At 46.8% G+C, this 19,927-nt stretch overlaps 2 protein-coding genes across 4 annotated transcripts in view; one reads left to right on the top strand and one right to left on the bottom strand.

Annotated features, from left to right (window-relative positions):
• LOC114869292 (cell adhesion molecule DSCAML1-like) overlaps positions 1–8,679 on the top strand; it is a 37,908-nt gene extending 29,229 nt beyond the window's left edge. For all 3 annotated transcript variants that reach the window (XM_029173400.3, XM_029173399.3, XM_029173398.3), the window contains 13 exons: positions 2,009–2,162; positions 2,639–2,756; positions 2,843–3,006; positions 3,182–3,280; positions 3,553–3,741; positions 3,837–4,124; positions 4,213–4,368; positions 4,451–4,481; positions 4,563–4,681; positions 4,756–4,908; positions 4,991–5,191; positions 5,343–5,654; positions 5,762–8,679. In XM_029173400.3, coding sequence (XP_029029233.1) covers positions 2,009–2,162; positions 2,639–2,756; positions 2,843–3,006; positions 3,182–3,280; positions 3,553–3,741; positions 3,837–4,124; positions 4,213–4,368; positions 4,451–4,481; positions 4,563–4,681; positions 4,756–4,908; positions 4,991–5,191; positions 5,343–5,654; positions 5,762–6,195 — 2,418 coding nt within the window. In that variant the 3' untranslated portion in view covers positions 6,196–8,679. The remainder of the gene's footprint in view (positions 1–2,008; positions 2,163–2,638; positions 2,757–2,842; positions 3,007–3,181; positions 3,281–3,552; positions 3,742–3,836; positions 4,125–4,212; positions 4,369–4,450; positions 4,482–4,562; positions 4,682–4,755; positions 4,909–4,990; positions 5,192–5,342; positions 5,655–5,761) is intronic.
• A 1,231-nt stretch (positions 8,680–9,910) lies between these two features.
• On the bottom strand, positions 9,911–19,866 carry arhgap35b (Rho GTPase activating protein 35b). The gene is made up of 7 exons (XM_029172980.3): positions 19,727–19,866; positions 13,977–17,889; positions 13,669–13,810; positions 13,279–13,356; positions 12,972–13,103; positions 12,656–12,761; positions 9,911–12,543 (listed from the first exon to the last, which is right to left on the bottom strand). The coding sequence occupies exons 2-7, from the start codon at positions 17,694–17,696 to the stop codon at positions 12,141–12,143; spliced, it is 4,581 nt and encodes a 1,526-aa protein (XP_029028813.1). The 5' UTR covers positions 17,697–17,889; positions 19,727–19,866; the 3' UTR covers positions 9,911–12,140.
• Between the last annotated feature and the right edge of the window lie 61 nt (positions 19,867–19,927).

Below are 19,927 nucleotides of genomic sequence, written 5' to 3'. Positions count from 1 at the left end.
TGTGTGCGTGTGCGCGCGCGCGTGTGTGTGTGTCTTTCACTGTGTTTGCACCATCGCTGTATTTCCTGCCCTCCCAGATGAACAGATGAGGTTGTCTTGGCAACGTGATGAGACGTAGATATGCAAATGAGGCAGAGAACAAGCTCACACATGCACACTGCCGCATCAGAAGCACACAAACACGGAGACATCACACTTCAATATTTTCTATTTATACACGTACGGGCGACATTTGAGTCGCGGTTAGATCATGTGCGCCACAAACATCAACACGAATCTGATATCAGGCTCGAATCTCACTTTCTTATTATTCACAAATACTCCTCCGTCTCTGTGCATGAGTGCCATGCAAATGAGCACGGGCAGGGAGGGAAAAGGGAGGGAGGGTGGGGGAAAGGAGGTTGAGAGAGAGAAAGAGACACACCATTAGAGGTAGGGAGAGGCCGAGGGGAAATGAGAGGAAAAAGAGAGGGATGAGGAGCGAGGGAGAGCGGGAGAGGGCGAGAGACAGGCAGGGAGGAAGGGAGGAGCAGAGGAGGGTATCAGTCACATCGAGAGTGCTTTTGTCCGTCTTTTCATTATCTCCCTGTATCACTCCCTGGATCACCACAGCACCGTCGCTATGCTGGAGGAATGTTCCAATGCGCGCACACACACACACACACACACACACACACACACACACACACACACACACACACACACACACACACACACACACACACACACACACACACACACACACACGTCCTCCCTCCCCCTGTCCCTCTCTCCTCTCCTCTTCAGTGAGCTAGACAGAGAAGGGTTGGGAAAAAGAGGGAAAAGCAAATGGTGAAGCAAGTGAAGACGAGCAGAGATGAACAGATTAAAGAGATTGAACAGAGCATCGAGTGGAGAGATAACGCCGGCGGTGTGTGTGCGCGTGACTGCAGGTGTGTGTGTGTGTGGATATATTCTCAGAGAAATATATTATAATCCTGCATTAGATATAAATTGTTATTTTCCTTGACCCCGTCAATAAATGTGCGGATGTGAGGTGAGATCATTTCCTTTGCGTCGATTTTATTTGGTCTAGAGAAGTTATGGCTCTTCTTCCGTCCAAACAGTGATGGATGCATTTTAAAAGCCTCCATATTGTAAAGATTTTAAGCACATTTCCCTAAATGAATAAGTAAATCCACATTTACCCCATACTTTGTTCTGTGTACAGTTTGTGTACACACACATACTAAATGAAAATGTATCTTTTGTGTCACTATAAAATTTATGAATGAACACACTGCTGCCAAAATGGTATTTCCCTGTTTAAATCAACACCTCACTGATCTGCTTTTGTGGTCTGGTGCAGGATTTATGGTAGCAATCGCCTGAGTGGCAAATATAGTTGTTTTTTTTTCAAACCACAGAGGTGTTTGATATCAGCACAATGTTATTATCGTACAAGCAAGAAAACCTTGTTGCAAATGACAAAATAAGATGATGTGCTGATGGTTAAATTAAGGTTATGCATTTAGGCCAAAAACAATAGAGATACAGTAGATAGAATATTCTGATAAATAAAATACAATAAGAATCATAAATATCAAACATCAATAATTAAAACACTTGGCCTACAATCCTACTTATTTATTATTTAATCTGAGTCGTTAAAAATGCTGATATTGCGCCTCTACTGTGCAATAATCATTGTCTTGTTGTTTTTTTCCACATTCCAACATCTTGACAAACTGCAGTGTAAAAAAGAACATGCATAAATGTTCAAATTAATTAAAGCTAAATTCCTGTACAGCAATAGTTTCCCTTCCAGTGGGAACGATGGGTGACTGAAAGTCATTGCAGCACCTGGACTTCCCTTCAGATAAAATATAAAATGGCTGCTGTTTAAACCTCTTCTTGTTCTAACGGGCTCTACTCGTAGGTCGTACAGAACCAGGAGGTGGCAACAGGCCTGTCGCCTCACCGTGCTCTCATGCTAATATGACAGCGTGCCCCCCCCTCTCTCTATCAGGCCCCCAGTGAATACGAGGCCAATCCAGAGATGCTGTTCTACCGGATCACGCACCTCACCCGCGGTAAACAATACCACATCTGGGCCGCAGCCGTGACAACCGCCGGCCGAGGCAACATCAGCTCAAAGGTCACCGTGGAGCCTGCTGGGAAAGGTGGGTGCTCCGGGCGGGCGCTCGCGTGGAGGAGAAGGCTAAAGAGATTTTTGTAAAGGTTATGAGCGAAAGCCTTTTAAAGTCCACCATGAAGTGGTAACATGATCTCCTGCGCCGGGATCGCTTTCATCGCCTTTCGCTCCCTCCTTCTCCCGCTGCAATTGATTGACAGCCCTGGTATTGATTGAGTAGTGGCTATGTTGCAAGAAATGTTGTTGTTAATTATGTGGTGATGAACAGGCCCCATCCAGTGAATTTACCCCAGGGGACAGAGGAAGTCGGTGCTGATCAATACATGGGAGGATGTATGGGGAAAACATAGACTGAGACTAAGACGGGCCATGCAGAAACACGCTGGAGCTTTTACAAGCAGCACCGAGTGAAAATGTTTCCCTTCAGGCAAACTGGGCCACAGCTTTTCAATCAACACGTGTCCGAGTCTTTGTTTATTTATTCCGCCGTCTTATTGTGCGCAGTCCCAGCTAAGATCCTGTCCTTCGGGGGCACCGTGACCACACCCTGGATGAAGGAGGTGCGTCTGCCCTGCAGCTCAGTGGGAGAGCCCGCCCCCACCATCAAATGGACCAAAGACAGGTCAGAGCTCGTCCTCCAGCATCTGTACAGGTCGTCAGCATCACTCACCGTAAGTTAACGTCTGTGATCCGTCCACGTTCTGCCAGCGAGGACTCTGCCATTCCAGTCACGGCCGACAGTCAGCGGCAGATCCTGTCCAATGGCACCCTGGTGCTGCGTTCGGTGAAAGCAGAGGATTCTGGGTACTACACCTGTACGGCCACTAACACCCTGGGCTTCGACACCATCATAGTCAATCTTGTGGTTCAAGGTGAGAAGAGAAAAGTAAAGCTGCGCCTCAGTGTATCTTAAGTAGTGGTGAGTGATATTCAGTGTGTGTGTGTGTGTGTGTGTGTGTGTGTGTGTGTGTGTGTGTGTGTGTGTGTGTGTGTGTGTGTGTGTGTGTGTGTGTGTGTGTGTGTGTGTGTGTATGTGTTTGCTCCCAGTTCCTCCTGACCAGCCTCGTTTGACTGTCTCCACCACCTCCACCTCCTCCATCACCTTGGCTTGGATCCCTGGAGACAACGGTGGAAGCTCCATCAGAGGTTGGTGTGTTTCATGACCAGAGAAGCTCCTTGTTGCTCCCGCACACGTGACCGTGCAATTGTAGTTGTGACAGATTTATTTCCGTATGCTTCACCCACTTTCTATCAGTTGCACCAATGCTGCGACTGAGCTCCGCTGTTTCTGTGGAAGAAGGAAGTAAACTAGAGCTGAATGCGGCTGATTGCTGCCCCCTGGCGTCCAGCACACGTAGCAGCAACAGCCTGTCACTCTCTACAAAGCCTTTTTCTGACAACGCTGTGTGGTCCTGCAGGTTTTGTGTTGCAATATTCCGTGGACAACACGGAGGAATGGAGGGATGTGTTCATCAGCTCCAGTGAACGTTCCTTCCGGTTGGACAATCTGCGCTGCGGAACCTGGTACAAGGTCAAGTTGGCCGCCAAGAACAGCGTAGGCTCCGGGCGCATCAGCGAGATCATTGAGGCCAAGACTCATGGAAGAGGTGAGAGTTGCTAACATGGAGGCTAACATGCAATAATGTAGCCGTACAGTATCACTATGTCTCTAACCCCCCGCTGTTCGGCCCCCTCTCTGCAGAACCAGTGTTCAACAAGGAGCTGCCGCTGCTCACTCACATTAACTCAACCCACGCAGGGCTCAACCTGCAGGGCTGGACCAGTGGAGGATGCCCCATCACCGACCTGATGCTGGACTTCAGACCCAAGGGAACCTGGGCCTGGCAGAGCCTCAAGGCCAATTCCACCTCTCAGCTCTTCCTCAGTGAACTGCGCGAGGCCACCTGGTACGAGCTGAAGATGAAGGCGTGCAACAGCGCCGGCTGTGGCAACCAGAGCTCCCAGTTCGCCACCACTGACTATGACGGCAGTAAGTGAAGGGAAGGGAAGCAGTTCGCCGTCCACCGCTTCCTCCCGCTCGCCGTGACATTCAGCATCCTTCCTCCTCCGCTCCACAGGCACCATACCCCCCATTAAATCGGCTCGGGGAGAAGGGGACGACGTGAAGAAGCTGTTCTCCATCGGCTCTCCCGTCATCCTGGTCACGCTGGGCGTCGCGTTGCTCTTCATCATCCGCAAGAAACGCAAGGAGAAGAGACTCAAGCGTCTTAGAGGTGAGCAGAAAAAGAGAGGCGGGCTATTCTGTTCAATGCATTGATGTAATGTAATGTAGTAACACCCATCGACCTTTTACAGACGCAAAGAGCCTGGCGGAGATGCTGATCAGGTAAGAGCCTGCTCAAGGAAACAATAATAATTATTAATAATAATAATATAGAAACCTCTCTAACCTCATGTGTGTTTGCAGCAAGAACAATCGCAGCATAGACACTCCTGTGAAGGGCCCTCCTCAGGGGCCGAGGCTTCACATTGACATCCCACGTGTGCAGCTCCTCATCGAGGACAAGGAAGGCATCAAACAGATAGGCACGAGGCTCCACTCAAGCACAGAAGCCTTTGGTTTGGCCTATATCCCATAACTAACCTGTTTTGTGCTACAGGTGAGGACAAGGCCGCTGTGCCCGTGACTGACACCGAGTTCAGCCAATCGGTGAACCCGCAGAACTTCTGCACGGGGGTGTCTCTGCACCACCAAGCGCTCATCCAGAACTCGGGGCCGTTGATAGACATGTCGGACATCCGCCCAGGAACAAGTGAGTGTGTGTGTGTGACAGGTGACTAGACAATGAGATGATGCAGTAGGAGTCCTCCTCTGACGGCCGTGACTCCTCCCAGACCCCGTGTCCAGGAAGAGCATCAAATCCGCCCACAGCTCCAGGAACCGATACTCCAGCCAGTGGACGCTGAGCCGACCCAGTCAGAGCCAGTCGACAGCCTCTGCGCGAACTCTGACCTCGGACTGGCGGACAATGGGCTCTCATGGCATCACGGCCACCGAGAGTGACAGCTACAGCGCCAGCCTCTCCCAAGACACAGGTGGGTCAGCACCACCGGGACCCCACTACTCCGTGTACTACTGCTTTTATCTCATTTCCATTTTTACACATAGAAGCAGAAAAATCAATCTGGAGACAACCTGATGTAAATAAAGAAACATGTACTAATCCTATTTATTGTTTGTGTTCAGATAAAGGTCGTAACAGCATGGTCTCCACCGAGAGCGCCTCCTCCACCTACGAGGAGCTGGCGAGGGCCTACGAGCACGCCAAGCTGGAGGAGCACCTGCAGCACGCCAAGTTCACCATCACCGAGTGCTTCATCTCCGACAGCTCCTCCGACCAAATGACCACGGGCACCAACGACCCGGCCGACAGCATGACCTCCCTCAGCACGCCGTCGGAGCCGGGCATCTGCCGCTTCACGGCCTCGCCGCCCAAGCCGCAGGACTACGACCGCGGCAAGAACGTGGCCGTGCCCATTCCTCACCGCGCCAATAAAAGTGAGCGTTAGAGCCCGAGCCATGAATCGGCCCTGCGCAGCCTCCAAATGGGATGACGTCTGAAATCGGGGGTTCCGTCTAACACTCTCTGCTCTGGCATTTCCCAGGTGAATTCTGCAACCTGCCCCTCTACATGAAGACGGACCCGTTCTTCCGAAAGCAGGGGGAGCTGCACGACCCGTGCCCGGCGGTGCCGCCGCGCGAGGCCTCCATCCGCAGCCTGACGCAGCGGGCCTATCACACGCAGGGCCGACACAAGACTCTGGACCCGGCCAAGCAGCAGGCGCTGACGCTGGGCCACTCCGGGCTGGGCAGCCTGGGCTCCAGCTCGGGCACGGCCACGCTGCCCCAGAGGACCCTCACCATGCCCAGCTCCAACGCGGCGGCCACGGCCTCCACGTCCAGCACCGGCAGCAACCCCGCCAGCAGCAACAAGGTGGGCGGCTCCAGAGACTCGCTGCTGGAGAGCAGCTCCTCGGCGCTGGGACGGCTGCAGAAACAGAGCGCCGGCGCCTACTCCAAGTCGTACACGCTGGTGTAGGCGTGCGGCGGCGCACAGACTGGCCCTGCGGACCCCGGCCCTCAGCCTCTCGGCCTCAGCCTGGGCCAGAAAGGGCATGGAACCATCTCATGCTGCAGTGTGAGCCCGGTGGATGGCGAGCTGCCCAGCATCCAGTCTGATTAGGTGCTCTCCCGGACGGAGACCCGGCTAATCCGACCTCTCTGGGACTCTGTGAACGAACTACTAACTCCAACTAACAGTTCCAGCCGGCTGGTGCTCAGCTTCGCTCAGTTGTCAAAGGAGCTGCACAGCAAAAAGACAAAAAAAAAAAATAGAGACAGGCGGTGATTCTATGGTGATTTGGAAGTATTGACTATAACTAAGGATCTACGAGCTCTGTGTTGATGATGACTACGATAGCCAGTATGTTGTTTGGCCATCCCGTCTCTCATATGCACACGTATACTGTCCTTTATAGTTTGAGTATTATTGTCACTTTGCAGCCGTTCTCTTACGTCCCCTCTTTATACTGTATCTCCACCCCCCTGTGTGTCTCTTAAAATCCCATATGACTATTGGCAGTTTCTTTCTCCTAATGGTGAATTCAAATCAAATTATTCATGCTCACTTCCACAAGGATAAACTTTTGATCACTATTATGTCCCCCCACGGATGGCTCTCCTGCTGAACTGCATTTTGAAACAAATCATGACAACCCAAAAAAGCTACAATATCATTTCTCACATTATAAATAGAGACTATTTGGTATTATAAAGAATTAACATATATATTTTTATGTATATTGCTGACGTTTAAGTAAAATTATGACAAAGTATAAATTGTATGTACTACAATAGTGTAGTAGTATATACAGAAGTGTATTGTTAATGTCAAATTTAAAGACAATCGCTCAATCATGAATTTTAAAAGAAATTTTAGAAAAGGTTGGACTGAAGAAAGTAAAAGTTTAGTATATACTATAAACAAAATCCTCTGTGTGTTACTGTGTGTACAGTGACTAAGAAAAGAAAGGGACCCTTTTCAAACCCTTATGATTAGCTGGGAAATGCAATGTAGTCATAGTTTGTAAATCAGCTCCTGAAAAGACTGGTGAACAGGTGAACGGGTCATGAGCTACGCTCTGTACTGCGACGTGTGTGATGGGTGGAAACGAAGCCTCCTGTGATGTGATGCTTAGACTACAGTTGGCTCTTAAACCCGATGCACTGGCAAATACGGTAACGTTCAAAAACCAAATCAGTGTCACAGAGAATCTGCAAGTAAGATTAATAATGAGAGGAGCGATGCGATATGAAGACCTCATGTTTGCGTGGACGGAAGAGGCAGACGGTCACAGGTAAAGCAGTGTCCCACCAGCATCACAGTCAGCCTTAGTGCTACTGAGCCAACCTTCATGAAAGAACCGAGGGGAGAGCTGAAGGTGTCCCTATTATGATGTGAATGACGTAAATTAATATACTGTTGAGAGATGTTATATTGTATGTCAGGGAGTTCAGTTTTAAAATTTATATAGCGTTCACTCAATTGATATGTTTGTTGTTGCCCTGTTTGAAGTACTGTATTTGTCCTGCTTCATCCCTTCATTCTGCGCAAATGTACATTCAAACAAGAATCTGGAATGTCTTTTTAAAGCATTTCCTTATATTGGCTTATATTTATTCATCCGTTTGCTTTGTCTGTTTGTTTGTTTGTTTGAGGGGGTGTCTGTCAGTCTGTTGATTTAGATTTTTTATATTAGTTACAATTTGTTTGGGGTTTAGGTACAAATTTAGGTTCCAGGGATCAACTAGTACTAAGGTATGTGGCCTGTGGCTAAAGCCAGTTCAGCCAGTGAAATCAGGGACTCGTAGCTGTTTTGGTCACACAAACTATTAATGTAATGTGTATATACAGGATTAGAGTTGTTCAATCAGACGCTCATCCTTTTACCCTATTAAGTAAATCAAAGTAAGAATTCACCACCCTAAACATATTAGACCCATCATCTCTACCTGTCAGTGTTGTTTATAGATTAAGTCTTGTACATAAAACACAGTTTTGTATGAAGAGCTATTTTCGTCAGAATAAATCAGGGGACACATGAATGAATGCCCCAGTTTCAAAATTGAAATAGTATCAAAAATGAAATATTTTACTTCTTTAATGGGCAAAACAACGTCTTTCCCTTTATGTTTTGATACTAATTTGTTGAATTTTTATTCTTTTTTTAAAGGTCTTTTTGATGTTGTCATTTGTCCTATTTACTTTTTTTTAAATATTATTTTGTATTTTGTTCATCCTCAAAAAAGTCGTTGCATGCTTGCTAAAAGGGAAAAACTGAAGGAAAAAATGTATGAAAATCATAAACAAAACAAAAAAAAAATGTTGAGGGTATCCCAAACATTTGTTTGAGTTGCTTGTTATAGCAATTGCTTGTGTTCAAAAGTACATTTTCTATGAAAAGAAAGCAAAAACTAAAAAGATCATTCTAACACCTTGTGCAATAAAGCTATCTTTCATACATCATGTCTCCTGTCATTATCTGCGGGTTTGTGTAAAAAACATACAGAAAATGACACTTTGTAGAAGAGCCTCCAACCTGAAAGTAAATGAGCTTATTACTAAAGATGAATAAACAAAAATACTTACTACACATGCAAAAAAGCTGGTGTCAGCTTATAGGAATTGTTTGATTACTGTAACAGCCAATAAAGGCTTTTCTATTGATTATTGAGAAGCGATGAATAATTTAGAAAGCATAACTTTTTGTTTAAATGTGAATAAAAGATGAGTAATCAGTTTTCATTATCTTTTGGGAGAAGAATGTGACATTTTAGGTAAAAACAAAGCAAACAAAAAAACCTGCTTTAGACTTTAGTTCAGAAGATTGCCTGATGTATGAATAATTTCGGAATCGGCTGTAAATAAACAGCTGTAGCAGTGTTTCATGTGGAGATGAGGAAAAAGCAGGTGAAAGAAAAAAATGTCAGCATTAAATCCAAATGTATAAAACTGGAATTGAAGGAAACGTCCATAAAATATACTGACAGCAGCTACACCTGTGCAGCCACAAGATGGCGCCACTTGACTAGGTGTGACACGCTGCACTCGGGTTAACCGATAGTATTCTAGCAAAAGAGTGCACTCATTCATGACGGATATGCTCTGAATAATTGATGCCTTTCAATGCACCTTTGCAGAAATACTACAGCTCGTAGTTCGTGAGGCTGATCTTTTCCTGCATGTGACATCTACTGTGTTGGACCCACAAGGATGCTTCTCTGGTAAATGTGATGATGCCACTTGGATGAGAGAGAGAGAGAAAGCAGCACATATGATTATTATAATGTTAATTAATTATTATAATGCCACTGCAGCTTGTTTACAAAAATCCATAGAAAATGCTTAAAACTACACTACACTACTCCAAAGAGGGAAATGAAGATAATAACAGCCTGTCTAATACGTTGTCAGATGACAGCAGGGTAAAGTGGTGCTTTTCAAAATAATGTCACTTGCCTCCGCCTTTAATGTCACATATTACTAAGGAGTTCAGACAACAAACTTATTAGCCAGATATTAAATGCCTGATTCCCGTGGCGGCTAATATATGGCTTTGTTGAGTGTTTATTCCTAAATACATATGTTATTGGAGTGTTAAAGAAAGATATACTATAATAAAAAATGGCTGGATGTAGTTTTCAAGTAGTAAAGCGTTCATTGAAACATATACAGGCAGCACAAGAAGCTGGGGAAAATTTCACAAGTTTCATTTATTAACTATTGTACAGTTCACATAAGGCCTTCATCTTCAATCACTACTCTCAGTCAGATTCCGTGGTTTGCTCTTGGTGCACAGTTCTTCATTTTCATATTTAAGCTTCATGACTTTAGTTTTAGTCTTGTTCTCACGCTAATTTCATGTTTTTTAAAACAAGAGGCGGCTTTCGCCCGTCTCCCCAGGTGTGTTTTAAATCATGCACTAAACTGAAGTGGCCTGGAACCTTTCACAAAAAATTGTAAAAATGGACTTTCGATCATTGAAATACACACTAGAAATGTTTTCTACCATTGACTAAAGGGTGGTGTTCCCCAACATACAAATAAACAACCATTATAGAGTAGTATGCACTCACGTTTTGCTCATTTCACAACAGACTTGTGTCAGATTTCAAGAGATGCAGTCAGATTCTACACTCGCTATGATGGGACCACTGCCATCAGTCTTAATGTTACATCTTCAAACTCTGAGAAGAATGAGAAGAGCCCTCAGTGTAGACTGATAAACACAAAATGACTGGCTTCTGACAGCACTGCAATTCCAAACGTACCAGAAATGACAATCCCAACGTTGCAGCACCGACCGTCCCACATCTTTGGTCGGTGCTGCACACGAGAACCACATTGGGATCACGATCCCACACTTGTAAACCTGTTTCTAGTGGGTCCCATTGCAAAGACGCTAGCTTCCTCTCAAACATTTAATGGTCAAAATGACCAGATTCATTAACTTCATTTCAGTGCTAACTGCTGAAAATGTGCTGCTTTTTTCATGTAAGGGAGGATAATATACCAGCACAAAACTAATTCACTAGAGCAGGTAAACGGCTGTTGGTGCTTCCTGGATGTGTCTCATTCACAAATATTTTACTTCTACTGGCTGTGGTATCGTAAAGCAGGACAAGCAGTAACAGTGCATTGAGAATATGAAACCTTCCGAGTTAAAGGCCCTTAATATTAGATGATTACAGAGAGCTTGGTTTGATAGACAGCCACAGCAACACATCCAGCAACCGATCGTGTTTCAAGCTTTTGGTTTCTATGGACACAATGGAAAGGAGGCTGGTGTTATGGTAGGACTAGGTTACACATTCAAAATGGCAAAATTTCTCCTTCACTTGACTGATCTCTGATTTAATATCAGAGGTATTAAACCAAACGCTCCTACACACCCACTCTGATTAACCAACAGCTACGTAGAGGACGAACTCTAAAGAAAACTATCTTCACATGGCTGGATGAATGAGGGATATGAGCAGATTCAGATTTCTCATCCACTTAAAACTGAACCTCTGGATCCACTTAAGGAACTTAAGTTTTTACAAAAGGATCTTGTTTCACAAGCCTGCACAGATGCCACACTCAAGCACTAAACACTATGGACAATTGATCAATGTGGCATTGGGTTTTTTTTCAGATTCAATACTACACTATTAAAAAGTGCTTCAGATACGTTTGTGGATACAAAAACAAGGTTGATGTAAACAAAGTTTGATCTGCCAGAGCTCCGAGGAGGCAATGAGTATGGCTGTTTGAGCTGGGAAATTAAAAACACACACAAAATAACAGCATGTCAACAAAACAACCCTGTGGAGGGGAAAACAACAGTGATCGTTAAAGTGCATCCCTGGATGTGTACCCACCTTTTCCCTCCCCTCCCCACGCTGACCCCTCAAGTAGAGACGAGAGAAACCCCAAAGGCAGGCAGAGAAAGCTCTGCTGTGTGAGGCAAACTGCTACTCACACAGGAACATAAATCCAGTGGCAGTACTTTCATGAGAAATAAAAACTAAAAACATTTTTACACAGATAAAAACATGGTGGCCACAGCTTGGCATAGAGGTTTCTATTTCTTGGTAGTGTCGGATAAGTGGTGGCTTCTGACAGGGAGGTGACCTTTGCCCTCTGCTTCGGCCCCGACGTCAAACCCAGGAGATCGGGGCTCAGGCAGCAGAGGAACTGCTGGTAACCTGCCACCATGCACGTGTATGGATGCAAATGGCAGGTCGGGGGAACGCTCTCAGACAGGTCCCGTCTCCACTCCATAACCTTTGTTGTCCATGATCAAAAATGCAGTGTGCAAGTGCACTTTTTTTCCTCCTTCTTCTTCTTCTTCTTCTTCTTTTTAGTGTGTTGGTGATAAGGTCCAGCATCATCATGGGCACACGTGGTTTCATGTCATCGTCTCTCACAGTGTCTCTTGTTCAGCGGCAGGGTGGTGGGGGTGGGGGTGGGGGTGCTGGTGGAGGGGGGGGGAGCAGCGACTGCAGGGGCGACTGGGGCGTGGTGGGCGGCGACTGCTGCAGGGGGCTGAAGTGCGCGGCGGCGTGGGACGGGGACGAGCGGTAGCACGAGTAGGCGGAGCCCCCGCTGAGGGTGGTGGTGGGCGAGGCGGGGAGGCCCCCCAGGCCGGTGGGCGAGTCGAGGAGCGGCTGGTTGTAGAAGAAGAACGCGCACTGGTGGATGAACGTCTCAATGATTGTCTGGTAGGTGCGCGTGGCTGTCAGAGCGTCCATGGTGGAGAAATCTGGCCTCATCAGGGTGGGCCAGAAACAGATGGACAAGTTTTCGCTGGTCATCAGGTTCACCCTGTTTAGCTGGCCCACCCTACGAAAAGAGAGAACACCGTCAGGCACCAATTTATTCACTGTGGAAGAATAACACATGGGTGTCTGCTGGAGAAGAGCAAAGCGGTATAAACACTAGACAAAGAACTTACTTGTGTAAGTGGGTCACCACGTATTTGAAAACATCATAATTCTCCCTGGGGAACCTCCTCAGGACATCCTTCATGGTATATAGCCTCTGTTCTCTGTCATTGATTTCTGCACATAGAAAGGTTACCATAAAACAGATCACTGTGCACCGTAATCTGAGACAAGCGCGTCACCACACAGGATCATGAAATTCTTCGTGTCAACATTAAAAGAGAGCAAAGTCAGTCTTCCAAAACTTTCCCTGCCCTCTTCCCTCCTACACAAATAATCCTTTTATGTTCTGGTAAAGACCCTCCCAGCCCAGCAGTGTTTGCTTACTGAAAGCATCCAATAGGTCCACCTGCAGAGCACAAGGCACCAGGGGCTCAGGCAGCTCAGCGAAGAAGCTTTTGAGGGCTCCAGCCACAGTGTTGATAGAGAAGTCTTTCTCCACGAGGTCTAATCCGTGGTCTACGCGGGGAGAATGAGCGAATGAGAGCAAATGAGCCCTTAAACAGCAGCCGTCATCGAAACCAAGCAATCAGTCGCGTGTCACTTTCCTTCCGTAACTGTTTGTGTTTTGATTAGACAGCCGCGTAATTAACTGTCAAACAGCTGGTTCAAACAAGTCTGATGAGCAACTCACCCTGTTCAAACTGCCGCTGCATGCTTTCCATCTCTGACTTGTTCCCGCTTACGCGGTACAAGCCCTCCGTGTTCAGGCCTGAGGAAAAGTAGGAAAGCAACGCAGCAGAGAGGGGGGGGGGGCGATACAGGGGGGCACAGTGGGGAGTAAGCAAAGCACAAACACTTCATTAGCCGCACTGAAAACAGACGTAACAATACAGATGCTGGCAGTTTCTGGAGGAGCGAGTAGGACGATCACACTCCTTATGTGTGTTATGAACAGGTGCACTGATTGAGACCAACTGTAGAACCAACAATCAGCTGCTCGTCTTTTTATTTGATTAGACAGACAGTTAATTACATGGAAAAATAATCAGACCGTTACTAACACTAAAAGACGACAACTCACCTGTTGTCTCAATGAAACGCACGCACTTCTCGATGAAAAGTGGGATAGGTCTGTCTGGAGATACCACATTCACCAAAGGGACCCCGAAGTAATTGCTTTCCAGGGGCTTGGGGATCGCTGGACGTGGCTTTGGTCGGGTTTTCTGCAAAGAAAGACAGAGGATTTTAAGTGGGACTTGTTGGCTTTTAAGCAAAATGTGTTTACTCTCATCTCTAGTCAATTCTTTTCTCATATTTAGACAGAATTTAATGTCAGGCGCCTCCCCAGGACAAAGCTGCATTCAATAATGAAGTTAAAATAACACACACCTTGGCTGTTCGTCGCAGGCTCTTCAGAATGTTCCTCTTCTTTGGATCCTCACTCTCCTCGTTAGCAAGGCTTTCACCTTTCAGGGTCCCATAGTCATCTTCCTTGGACTTTGTAAGGGCGCCCATCTCGTCATCGCTTCCTATGAAGCTCGTGCGGAAACTGCTGAACTTCCCAAGCCGCTTGGAGCGGTCGCGGTACAGACGCGGCTTCACCCCCACCGCTGAGAACTTCCTCCGTCGCTCTAGAGAGCTGCTGTCCGCTTCGCTGTCCGAGCCGTTGCCGTTGGAGTGCATCCGGTTGGAGTTGCGGATGGTGATGATTTTGCCTTGTGTGCTGTCGTGTGGCACAGAGTAGATGATCTCTTCGTTGCTAGGGCGCGGTTTGGAAACAGCATCCATGGGTTCAGCGTAGTCGGAGGGATCGTAGCCCACGTCCCCACCAGGAACCCAGGTAACAGCAGAGGGGAGGGAGCGACGGTGACCTAGTGTATCTATATACGGGTTGCGGCTCACCTTACGAAAATCAAAAGTGACACCTGGTTTGACTCGGACGTGAGGGGGGACTTTGTTGTTGAGTTTGTTCTCAAAGTCTCTGATATCAGAAATGACAGATATGTCGCTGGAATCTAAATCAGGAAGATTAAACCCTCCGCTATGTGAGGTGAGCGTTCCATCATAGTAGGGGGGCGATGGGTCCACGTCGTCTTCTGAATCGAGGAACATGGTGACGGGGCTAGGGGAACTGCAGCGTGGGGAGTACACGTTTTCATTGGTGCATGACTCAGCAACGTTGTCGTACATGTGCGTGGCCTCCACAATGTTGCGTTTCTCCACCACTTCCATCAGAAAAGAATGGAACATTTCTATCCTGTGCAGGCCTCCCACCACCCCTCCAGATCCGCACACCACACTATTGAATCGACCCTCAATTTCATGGGCTAGCTCCTCCCCCTGGATCTGCTGTTCACAGGCAAAGTCACTGTCAGTAAGCTCTGCCTGACTATCTCCCACTGCCAACAGCTGAATTGGGATGATGTCCTGAACCTCACACAGGAAGGCGCATAGCGTCTCCAGGGACGCTTTCCGGGAGACCGAGTATGCGGCAATGTATCCGTGTACTAACCTGCTCTTCCGCAAAGTGAACGAGGCGTGATATGAGAGCAGAGACAGCTCTATGGCCAGTTTGTGTCCACCAACTGTCTGTTCCAGCAATACGGAGGTGCCACTATTGGACATGGGCCGACAATGCTGATGCATTAGGAAAGGGGACAGAAGCTGCTCAATGTCATAGGAGTCTCCACACATTAAGCACATGACAATGCGAAGATCTGCTTCTGTGACCGGCTGATGGGGAGAGTCTCGGAGTCCTGGTGGCTCAGGGAGGAGAGGTGGAGAAATGCTACTAAAGGATGTGCTCCTCCTAATGTCCAGAAGGCCCCTCAGCACTTGGTTGATCTGAGTCTCATTTACATTATGTCCATAGCCCACACCAGGAGAGGCAGGGTCTAGAAAGCTACACTGCAGTCTCCTTGCCACCTGCTGTCCCTGTGTAATTAGGTTTAAGGCAGTTTCTCGACCTATATCCACATATGATCCTACACCTCTTTTAGTGACTAAAAGCAATGATGTTGGCAATTGAGCTAGCTGGCTGTCCTTTCGACCTAGAGTAGATTCCCTAATGCGCTCCAGGCTTTCCACTACATAGGAAAGGGACTCTTTTGAATTATAAAGACACAAGCATCCATGAGGGGTGAAAGTGGGGGTGTGGAAGGAATTTACTGGAAGACGCACGTTTCCTTCAATGGGGCGGAGAGTCAGTTCATACATCTTCCCATCTAACACGTACCAGTCGTCGTTTGTGCAGAGGGCCCTAATCTCATTAGCGAATTCCCTGGCAAGCCCATCCTTCCCTAGTATGACCAGGTTAATTCTATCAGCTTTCGTGTCGCCAAAATGGGCCTTCACGTCAAAGAAGGGGTAACATGTGGGAAAACGTGAGGCTAAGAGTTGTTCGATTTTAGAGTCTACACAGTGAGGACTGTTGGGGCAGGTCTCCTTGGTAGGATGATAGACAAAATGGATATGCTTCAATACCAGGGCATCTCTTTCAGCTGGAAGCTTCTGTAGTGCCTTGAACCTCTGTTCCTCTCCCAAAAGCTCTTGGATTGCCCCCATCTTCTCCTTACTTGGCTTGGCATCCACCTCCAGTTCATAAAAGAGCTCCGAGTACTCCAGTAAGAGCTCCTGGAAGTCTTCTTTAGCGCGGTCAATGATCTCCTTCTGGTGCCGGTTGTACAGGTCCAAGTACTCTGGCTCTTCAAGCCACTGGTAAAACTCTTCATTCATGATAAAGCTGCGCGCTTCCTCCCAAGGTTTACCGGGTGTGACAAAGGGAGAGGACGCCAGCCTCTGTTTGAACTCCAGCCTCATCTCTGCCCTTCTACACTCATTACGCAGATGTTCCAGATGAGCATTAAAGAGTTCCTCAGCTTCAGCCGTCTCCAGTAGGTCTGAAGGGATCCGCTCGTCTTCCATGTTATCAATGTGAGACGTATCCTCCCATGGTGAATCCTCAAGAACAACAAACCAGTGGCCAAAGTGTTGCTTGGACTCCAGAACCTTCTGTACACCAGACCAGCTCAGCTGGTCTATCTCATCCAGGTCAGGCACCAAAGAACTAAGTGCTAAAGGAAGAGTGCTCAAGTATATTTTGCGACGCCTCTCAATATGTTCCTGTTTCAGACGGTAAACATGCTGCTGAAAAAGTTTCTTGCACTTAGCTGTTCCCTCCAAGAAGACATATTCCTTGTACTCTGGGGAGTTGTTTATCTGTCGACAGATGTTCAACCAAGATTCGTTATGATTCTTCACTTTACAGTTGATCAGCCACTCATAGCGATCCTTGGCAGAGGCTATTTGCTGACTCTGTAACTTGAGGGCTTCAAAATAAGGGATGATTTTGGGTTTGCCCCTACTCTTATCAATAAGCTGAGCCAAGGTAAGGAAGGCAAGGTCAACATTTATATTTGAGCGAGCGGACGTCTCAACTACGGGCAGACTCTTCTTTGTGATAGCAAAGGTATGTGCATCTTTGATGTAGCGCTCCACTCCTTCATCACATTTGGTGAGGACCAGCACAATTGGCTTCTTGGTTTTGCTCAGCTGACCATAGAGGTTTGTAACAAATTTCAGCTGGTCGTCAAAATTACGGTTCATGCCTCGGCTTACATCAACGCAAAGCAGGAAGCCGTCCACCTGCAGTTTGCCCTCGGGCATTTGCTTTTGCTCAAAGTCCTGCTCCAGCCCCAGCTGATCTGTACAGAAGTACATGAGCTTCTCTGCTGAGGCCAGTTTGGTTGCAGCTGCCCGTTTGATGTAGGGCTGCATAGCAGTGCTACGGTGTGGCTGAAATGTCTGGTCATCAATGAACTCAGTTTGCTCCACAACATGCATTCGGCACTCGGGACCCTCCTCCAGGACCCGGGACACCTCTCCCCAAAAAAGAAAGTGATCATTATTAACAACTCGACCCCCGAAGTCGCTGGTGCTCAGCACTGATGTGTGGTCCAGGTAGAAGTCATCAGCACTAGGCCGCACAAACCTGTTGCACAGGCAGGACTTGCCAACCCCACATTGCCCCTTCTCCTTCTCTGTTCCTGACAAACCCACCACAATGAGATTGTAAATGGGTGATCGGGCATCTTGCTTCTTCGCCATCATAGTCTGCTGCCGGTCATCCTGCCATACACAGGCACTGTATAAAAGAGTTCACTTGAGGGTTTGTCCATAAAGATTGCAGATCCACAAGGGATGTCACAACTTGCTTTCTTCTGCTGAGCTTTGATTTGATAAACTTCTTATTTTTGATAGGAGCAGAGGTTGTTTCAGTCAATTCTTAAATATGAATCAGATCCTGTCAAAAAAAAGAAAAGAAATCAGGCAATAGGAAAAAACAGAATATCCAAAAAAACAGCAAATTAAAATTTAAGTTTTACATTTGTAATCCTCCTAATGCTTTTAAATTGAGCTCACAAGCTGAATGCAAAATGCAAAATGGATTCAATTTTATAACAATTTCCTTTGTTTACCAAATCAGATGATTATGATGAGATTGTGAAATAAGTATAATTCAAAAATTAAATCAGTGTAATTCTCTATGATCATGCCTCATATCATGTCTCATTGTTGTGAACGGTAATATGTATCAAATCTCTACAACACATCAAACGCTGCTGTAGTTTTAGAAGCATAGGTGGACAATCCATTACAATATCTGCTGATGAAGTAAAATTTATTTTACAGTCTACTGCATTGTCTATAATTCACATAATAAATATCATTATACGTTTTTAAAATTAAAATGATAATGAGGTAAAATATGACAAACTCCCCATCACATACCCTGAGTCAGGTAACATCTACAATTTGTCTATTATGTCTAGGAGAAACAAACAGTTTTTCAACTGGCTTAAAATTTTTGCCTTGAATATTTTTTTTAAATATTACTTTACCACAAGGGTTGTCAATTAATCTAACACCCACTAAGTACTTAATTAATCAAGACCTTCTAGAGCGAATCCCCTCATCCAAGGAGAACATTTCCAGCCTTTTTTCAGGTCTTCATCATGAGAGGAGGTTGCATAGACCAGCTGCTATCAGCTGACAGGACTATAAGTTGCTGCTTTTGTTTAATTGCTGGTTTACCGCAGCCAGACAGGGCAGATAACGACCCATCCTGATTCTTATTCAGTAGAATTCCACCAGTAGGAGTTATTTATCCTCTCACTGTGACCTGGTGTCCGCTCAACAGATATTATTGGGTTTCTTGCTCTACATCTGCAAGGTCCTGACCTTAATATGGCACGTGCCTCAAGATGACGGTGTTGTGATTTCGCACATCATAAACAAAGCAAAATGACCTCAGTTAAAATCACATCAGGATTGACACGGTTATATTAAAATCTACTGGGAGTGGCACTTGTTAAATGACAAGGTCAGCTGATCGGGGAGTGAAGTGACGAGAATAAAAATGACTACGCTGTGACCACCTCAGCCTCCATTCCCGCAAAACACTTTATCAACCTAAACTAAGAAACCAGCATCATTACCATGTTTAAAGTAAAGACCACCAATGGAATAAAAACACCTAATTAGGACATCCTGTTTAGACATAATGATAATAAACAACTCTGTTAAAACATTTCAAAAAATAAAAAACAATACAACATAGCTATTTACTTGCGTGCAATATGATTGAATGGAGGCAATTCTTAGAGGCACAAAGAGTCCCAGGCTGATGATAAACAGTTAACCTGTCACATGAAGTGACCATACATTAGCGAGCAGCAGCTCACGCTGGGTCAGAAGCGACTACAGGCAGCGCTCAGCTGAGCCAGGCCCGATACTCCACACGAACGGGGCCGGTTCGAATGGAGCCGCCAGGTCCCACAGAGCCACGTCCGACACAGTCCACTGACACGACTTAATAACTCGGATCTTGGGAGGTTTGTAAGTTTTGCAGAGGATTAACGGTTACCATGGTCGGGGGGAGGGGGGGGGCACTGACCACGCCAGGCCCGCTGTCTACATAATGAAATTGCAGAGGCGAAGTCGGGGATTGTCCGCCCTCCCCACGCCGACGGCGAAGCTTTAAAGGGTATTTATGAGCCCAGCTGTGGCGGCTGCAGCGCCAGGCGGCCTCGGCAGCAAACGGCCCCTAAAGGAGAGGGGAGAGCGTGTGGGGTACGTACCATCGCGTGTCTCCCGTCCGCCTCCCGCATCTGTCAGGCCGGCGCTTGCCGCAGCCCTCGCCGCCCGACGTGTTGCACGCGCATAAAGCCGCAGAACGCACCGGCGGCCGCCCGCGATTCACGGACAACGCCGACGCCGCTACAACTTGCGCGACGCGTTCGTTTTCACGCAGCTGCCCATCAGCTCGCCCCGATCCCGTC

This window comes from Betta splendens, chromosome 14 (genome assembly GCF_900634795.4).
Source record: "Betta splendens chromosome 14, fBetSpl5.4, whole genome shotgun sequence".
Classification (NCBI taxonomy): domain Eukaryota; kingdom Metazoa; phylum Chordata; class Actinopteri; order Anabantiformes; family Osphronemidae; genus Betta; species Betta splendens.
Note: the sequence above shows the minus strand (reverse complement) of the source record. Positions and strands in the feature narration are given on the sequence as shown.